This window comes from Anoplophora glabripennis, unplaced genomic scaffold, assembly GCF_000390285.2.
Source record: "Anoplophora glabripennis isolate ALB-LARVAE unplaced genomic scaffold, Agla_2.0 scaffold1087, whole genome shotgun sequence".
NCBI classification, from domain to species: Eukaryota; Metazoa; Arthropoda; class Insecta; order Coleoptera; family Cerambycidae; genus Anoplophora; species Anoplophora glabripennis.
Genome location: NW_019417504.1, coordinates 1 through 8192, shown reverse-complemented (window position 1 = coordinate 8192; position 8192 = coordinate 1). Strand labels below are relative to the sequence as shown.

The window sequence follows — 8192 nt, the reverse complement described above, 5'->3', positions numbered from 1 at the left end:
CGCGCTAGCCTAAGGGCCACCTTAGCAAAGCGCATCCCAGGCTGCATAGCCGCACTACCCTACCCAACCATACCACACATAAACATGACACTACCCCCGGGGTTTACACAGACGAGCCGGCGAAGCAAGAAGAGCGCCAGAAGAAAGGGCCCTAGCCGGCGGGGCCCAGCCAGGACAAAAGGAGGTCCCACAAAGCGCCTACACCGGCCGCATTTGCGGTCGGGGTAGACGACGGATGGGGCCCACCTACGAAGGCTGTCCAGGCCTACACGAGATGAGGCAGGATAAAGAGGGATAATCCCCCTCGATCACAAATCATTGAGGCCAATTTCTAGCCATGGAATAATGGCGCGCACGAATCCTACCATGTTCCATCATATTTTTCAAAGCTATACTAACTGTCGCAGACAGTCCAATTTATTTCATAAAATTTAAAATTTATATGGGATAATGATCCTGTTATTACATGTACTTATACTTAATTTATCTAATTTAGTATTTACACCAATACAAAAAATTGACAACAGATTATCAACCGTTCAGTTTCGTCATCGACCAACCATTTTGAAAGTTTGTAAATAATTTAAATCACTATTTTTTAACTGGTAGAAAAATAATTACTAATACTCTTTTGCTTTGTTTGTATGAGAAAATCCTATTGAGAACCCAATATTATTTGTGTGATGTCCATTTTTAATAAGTTATATTTACTACAAAAAATCTATTGAAAATGATAGGGTAACGTGTGTATAATATTCTTATATTAATCATCATTATTAATATTAACATACGATATATTAACCTAAATATTTCCTTGCAAAAAGATTTCACTTTGTAAAAAAACTAGATTGAAAATATTTGTAAATTATCCTACAACACATGCATCTTCGGTAATTGTTGAAACATGATTTTTAATATTAATACGAATGACATCATAAAATCAAACNTTTCTTACGTACCAGGGCGCGTCGGTGGCCGTGCGGAGGGCTATGTTTTCCACAGCCTGTAATGACTTTAAGTGGCTTTTTGCCGCGTGACCCCACGCCGTGGAGGCGTAGGTTAGCTGCGGTTGAAGTACCAAACTCCCGACAAGAGGTACATAGTACGCGAAGCACAAAGGCTCCATCTATCCTCTGTAAATCATGTTTACATGAACTTTTTTTTTAAAGGACTTTTAGTACAAGTTGTGAAAGTCCTGCTACAAAAAACGCGGACGCCTGTATATATTACGATTTTAACCTCACATAAAATTCACGAATCAAACGTCACATCACAAAACAAACGTAAGACCATAGAAAATTTGGATAATTCGTAAAGGTTTCTATGGCAACGACACAAACACACCGTTTAGAGATGGGCTAAACTGCGCTTTTTGCGGAGCTGTGACATCTGACTGCTCCGGCAACTGAGCAGTGACAAATAGCTGCGATTTTTGGGAACAACTCCGAGTAGCGCGCGCATTAAATCCTACCACATTCCATCATATTTTTCAAACCTGTACTAACTGTCGCAGACAGTCTAGTTTATTTCATAAAATTTAAAATTTATATGGGGTAATGATCTGTTATTACATGTACTTTTGTAAGTTTGTGAATAATTTAAATTACTATTTATTAACTGGTAGAAAAATAATTACTAATACTCTTTTGCTTTCTTTGTATGAGGAAATCCTATTGAGAACCCAATATTTGTGTAATGTCCATTTTTAATAAGTTATATTTACTACAAAAAAATCTATTGAAAATGACAGGGTAACATGTGTATAATATTTTTATATTAATCATCATTATTATTAACATACGATGTATTAACCTAAATACTTCCTTGCAAAAAGTTTTCACTTTGTAAAAAAACTAGATTGAAAATATTTGTAAATTATCCTACAACACATGCATCTTCGGTAATTGTTGAAACATGATTTTTAATATTAATACGAATGACATCATAAAATCAAACACGATCTCAGATATAAACTTATTAGTGCGGATCTATCCCTAGGGAAATCTGATGGAAAGTAGACATGTAGTCATAATTTAAAACATTGTTAAATATAAAATAAAACAACATATATCAATAAAAATCCTCGACTGAAAGGACAATTTGTCTAAAAAAATGTATATTTTTTTCGATCTGAAAAAAAAGAACCAGATGACCATATTTCTTGAAAAAATATTCCGAACATCACATTTATTTCATAAAGACTAGATCTAGCAGGTTATGCCCAATTTTTAAACAGTAGGTTAAAGCAATTGTTCTAGAAAGCACAAAATACCCTTTATTGAGCCCTTATATTATCAAACCATTAAAATTTTTTGTTTGACATCCGCCATTTAATCGTTTGCACAAAATAAGCCTTCTACACTTCGTATTAATGTTGCGGTATCTACACATCCTCAAATATTATAACGACACTGAAAAGAACATTTTTAGCTTGTTTAGCCTCAAAGATTTAGTAGCATTTATTTACCGTAGTCTGTACAATTGCACCAATCACGATTGTGGATCCGAGGTTATGTAAGGCCTTCCATCTTCACTGATAGATTATAAGACAGAGCCTACACTGTCTTGCCACTTACATTCCCAAAGTATTTTTATGTATTGAATAATGCCTAGTTAGATTGCCCTTATGCCTTGTCTGGTAAATGCATTTATTGCACTTGTACATCTGCACACTCGAGGGATCTCGGTGTTTTAACATGTGCACTATTAAATTCTGCTTATGAACAGTATCAAAAACACATTCATTACATTTGAACACTTGGGTATTTGAACGTTTCTTAACACTGTCGTAGTTTGTATCGCATTCCCTCTTTCGTGCCGTGGGAGGGTTCTCGTGTGTCAATTGATGAATTTTCAAATAAGTTTTATATTTAGTTTCGTAATTACATGTATCACACTTGTACATTTGGATTTCTGAAGGATTTTCGTGCATCAACTGATGCCTGCTTAGAGTACACTTGTATTTAGTTTCGTAAGTACAAGTATCACACTTGTAGATTTTGATTTCCGAGATATTTTTGTGCATTAACTCATGCCTTTTCAGGAGACTCCTGTGCTTAGTTTCATAAGTACAAGTGTGGCATTCGTACATTTGGATTTCTGATGAATCTTTGTGTATTAATTGGTGCGTTTTTAATCTGTTTCTACAATTAATTTCATAATCACACCTATCACACTTGTATAGTTGGGTTTCCGAAGGGTCTTTGTGTGATAATTGATGTAGTTTAAGACGACTCTTGCTTTTAGCTTCAAAACTACACGTATCACACTTGTACATTTGAATTTCTGAAGGGTTTCTGTGCAATAACTGATGCAGCTTTAGATACCTCTTATATTTAGTCTCGTGATCACACTTATCACACTTGTACATGTGGATTTCAGAAGGGACTTTGTGCTTTAACTGGTGTACTTTTATGTTACCCTTATGTTTAGTCTCATAATTACATGTATCACACTTGTACATCTGGATTTCTGAGATGTCTTTGTGCAGTAGCTGATGTCCTTTCAGATGACCCTTACGTTTAGTTTCATAACTGCATATATCACACTTGTACATTTGGATTTCTGAGAGATCTTTGTGGGTTAACTGATGCGTTTTCAGATCACCCTTACGCTTAGTTTCATAGTTACACGTATCGCACTTGTAGGCTCTCACATCTGAGGGAACATTGTACATTATTGACTGATGTTTATTCGGATCTTTCCCGTAGCTGTTTTTGTGTGTTGTTAACTGATGTATCTTCAGGTTCCCTTTCAACTCAGTTTCATATTTATATTCATCACATCGATACAAACCCTTATCTAATGAAGACCCACAATTCTGGTAACTATTTTTACTTTTGGATATTTGGACATTGTGAACTGACATCAATGTCGTAATGTTTTTGTTCAATTCTGCTTCATATATTGGTATGTATTCATTGTTTATTTCTTCCATACTTTTTGTAGCACACTTCTTTTTGTTTTCAATTGTCCCGTTAGCTAAATCATTCAAAGATGAATCACTGAAAAAATTAAAACTACATGGTAAAATAAATACAAATGAAAGTATAAATTCTAATGGTTTTTTCAAAATGTAAGTTCCCTACACCACTATATACTTTGCTATAAAAAATTAAAAAACTAAATAGCTCAATAAATTTTAAATCTACATAGTTTTATTGACATCTTCTTACCCATCCTGATCATCTGCCTCTATCTTTATTTCAATCTCCTCAGATTTAATATAAGGCTGCTGATCAATATTTTCATAAATCTCCCGGACATGTTGACCATTTTCTTCCAGTTTTATTTCAATCTCCTCAGGACTAATATAAGACTGCCTATCAATGTTTTTATATTGCTCCAGCACATCCTGAGCATCTTCTAGTTTTAATTCAATGCCTTCGGGTTTAATATTATGCTGTTCTTCAACACTTTTATACTTCTTTTGCGAAACCTGAGGATCTTCCAGTTTTACCTCGATCTCTTTAGAGCTTTTATCATTTTCCTGTCCATCAAGGCCATGCTTTAAAAAATCACCATCTTTGGTAGTATCGATGTTCTACAATAAAAAAAAGTATTAGTGTTGTCCTTGCTTCAACACCAATGTTTCACGCATTATGTCACTTCTGAGATGACAGATATGCCACTTTTGATGAGTTAAATGTGTTAAAAGTTATGGCGTTTATTTCTGGATCACTCTGTACATGCAATTATTTAAAATTAAATTAATTAACACCGACTGCCACCGATCAGAGACTAACAATACCAAAACTTTGGTAAACTAGATGTTAATGAAAATATAAGTAGTTTTATAATATACTTACAACTTGTGATATGCTTGTGTTCATTATGTTAACGTCCACTTCATGTACCTTCAAATGACCCTTACGATTTGTTTTAATATCACATTGTCTTTCTGAAAGGTCTTTGTGCGATAACTGATGATATTTTAGACAATGCTTATATTCAGTTTTATAATCACACATGTACATTTTTCCTGAAGAACCCCCGTGTGACAACTGGTGTACTTTTAGGCGATCCTTATATTTAGTTTCATAATCACATGTATCACATTTGTACATTTGGATTTCCGAAGGGTCTTTGTGAGTTAACTGATGCACTTTTAGACAATTCTTATGCTTAGTTTCATAGCTACAAGTATCACACTTGAATGTTTGGATTTCTGAAAGGTCTTTGTGGGTCAACTCATGCCTTTTCAGATCACCCTTACGTTTAGTTTCATAATCACACGTATCACATTTGTACCTTTTTACATCCGAGAGGTCTTTATGCATTAATTGATGTCTAATCAGATTTTTCCTGTAGTTGCTTTCAAAATCGCAGGCGTCACACTTGTACGTTTCCACTTTTGTAGGGTCTTCGTGTTTTAACCGATGGGTTTTTAGAAGAAACTTATACTTTGTTTTGAACAGGCACTTATCGCATGAATATATTTGTATTTTTGAGGATTTGCTGTGTGTAATCTGATGCCTTTTTAGATTCTCTTTAAACTTAGTTTTGTATTTACACTTATCACACTGGTAAAATCGTGTATCTAACGAAAACACACAATTCTCAAATTTAGATTTTTTGTTTCTGGCTGTTTGAACGTTGTGATCCGACGTGGATGTCATAAGGTTTTCATTAAATTCTATCACACAATCATTCTTTGTTTCTCCTGTACCTTCTGAAGTGCTCCTCTCTTTACTGCAGAAAACAAAATACACAAATCAATATAAGCAACAGCAGTTGAATCATACATTTGAGAAAGCCCATAAGTCCATACATTGGAAATATGGGTTTTCTATGATTTCTACAGCCACTCATTTGGCAAGATAAGGTCATACCAATTTGCTTCTAGAAATACAATTTGTTATCCTGAAGGATCAGAAAAAATTATTGGTGTAAAAGTTTCATTAAACTTTTATTATTTCGTGTAAATTGTGTTTTAAAATAATTATTTTTGACATTTCAAAAAACATAAGCAATAAAAAAATAAAAATACTAATCCGATTGGCAAAATATTTTTTTTAAATTGTTTCAAATTTTTACAATTGTTACTATTTTTTCTGTAGACAGTGTATGTAGTTAATTTGTGAATCTCAGTGTTAATGACCTCTGACATTGACCTAGCAAACCAGCAAAATTAAACTGTGAACAGTTTAAATTTAAGCAGAATCCGACCGTCTTCTGAATACTTATGAATGGCAATGGAGATTAATTAAAATGCTGCATTACCACCTCAGGAAAGCCACTACTGCCAGTTGTCACAAAAGATGTTTGTGAAGAATTTTTGTGTAGTGTAAAGTACGTTATTTCAATATTTAGTAATGGTATCACGTATTTTTGTTTTAATTTTCAAGTTTCTGTGTTATATGAATAAGCAAGTTTATGAATCGAGAAACAGTTGATATGATTAGTTAGAGCCTTCTTATTGTCAGAAGAAATCGATGATGTTGCAAGAAGACAAGTAACAAATAAGAAAATATTCATTCAACGATTATGAGATTATGGAAGCTCTGAATGCCAATATACTAATGTTGGACGGCAACAAATTGAGGGAGTTTGAAACTTAAAATCAGAAATTTTACACCCTGCAGAAGAGGATTCTGGTACCAGTACTCGAAGAATAGCTACAAGATTTCAAGTATGTATGTTACATATGCTGTAAAAATCATATGAGTAAACGAATTATTTACTTATTTCTGTGTATTTAATTTGTCAGTTTTATTTATTACTGTTTGAGATTTCAGTTAGATAACTTGTTAGGTAAGTTTCATAGTATATACTGTCTCTTACTCCTGGAGAAAGTGTATGTATAATACTGTACTATAAAAAAAATGAAGCAGTGGTGAAATAAATTTAAAATTTACAAAAGTTCATTAACATTTCCTTACCCTTCCTGATCACATTCTTCTACTTTTATATAAATCTCTTCAAATTTAGTATAAGACTGCTCGTCAATGGTTTTATATTTCTCCTGTCCGACTTGATCATTTTCCAGTTTTAGATCAGTTTTCTCAGGTCTAGCATAAGGCTGCTTTTCGACACTTTTATAGTTTTCCTGTGCAACAAGACAGTTCTTTAGGAAACCGCCATGAGTATAAAGAGAATCAAAACATGGTCGACATATAAGAGGGTCATTAGTAGCATTGATGTTCTAGAATAAAAAAAATATTAGGAATGAAAACAAAGGTATCACAATGGGGTCCCAAATCGGGATACTATGTAGCCGTTATACCACTACGTCACAGAATATACCAATTTTAAAATAAAGTGTAAAATTCTAATATACACAACCATGTTGCTATGAAGTACTCTGAAATGTACTTACTACTTGTGGTATACATGTATCGATTATATCAACGTCCACTTCATTTAATGGCAAAGATTCATAAATAACCAACTGCATGCATAACCGACAAATTTTCTGATTTTCCGATACGGGGATTAACTCGACGCTTCCTTTGTTCATCAGATAAACTTCTTCTAGGTCAATCACTGACGTTTTAGTGGTTTTACCATAATGAAACAAAATATCCTCAGTAGCCATACACGCCGATTTAAATTTAAAAACCGCTAATAATTTTACGGAACATGCTTTACATATAAAGTGTTTGTCTCTCTCCCCCAAATTCTGAAATATATTCATAATTATTATTAAAATTTATTACTTCGTAGTAGTCTTAAAAGTAATCCTAAAATGCTCATCTTACCAGGGTTGGCAAAACAACTTTTAGGACCTCCCTTGTTTCTTCTATTACTTCGCAGTTTATATCATTTAAAATATTAACACATAGCCTACAGACTGTCTCTTTACAGCGTTGCGGGTGCATTTTTTTGTCTTTTCTAAATAGAAATACACAAATTCAAAACAATATTTACATAACCTCACAAATGTCAACACAGTCGTAGTTTGACATCCTCTTCTTCTACTTCATGACTTTCAACTGAATTATTTGTACTCACAAACATTTGCATTTAGGTTGGTTTATTATGGTTTTCTTATTACTCAACAAATACAAGTGGAAAAAATATGTAAAGCTCATCAAAACGCATATCGACACGTGACCGATGAATGAGCGATAACTCATCGATTTTGTCGGTTGAATCGTGACCGCCATTATTCTATGGCTAGAAATTGGCCTCAATGATTTGGGATCGAGGGGGATTATCCCTCTTTATCCTGCCTCATCTCGTGTAGGCCT

General features: G+C 33.8%; 1 protein-coding gene across 1 annotated transcript; it reads right to left on the bottom strand.

The window, feature by feature from the left end:
- Positions 1–2159: 2159 nt before the first annotated feature.
- Positions 2160–5001, bottom strand: LOC108913686 (zinc finger protein 90-like). The gene is made up of 3 exons (XM_018719277.2): positions 4809–5001; positions 4176–4543; positions 2160–4004 (listed from the first exon to the last, which is right to left on the bottom strand). Exons 1-3 carry the CDS (start codon positions 4974–4976, stop codon positions 2573–2575), a joined length of 1968 nt encoding a protein of 655 aa, XP_018574793.2. The 5' UTR covers positions 4977–5001; the 3' UTR covers positions 2160–2572.
- Positions 5002–8192: the final 3191 nt, after the last annotated feature.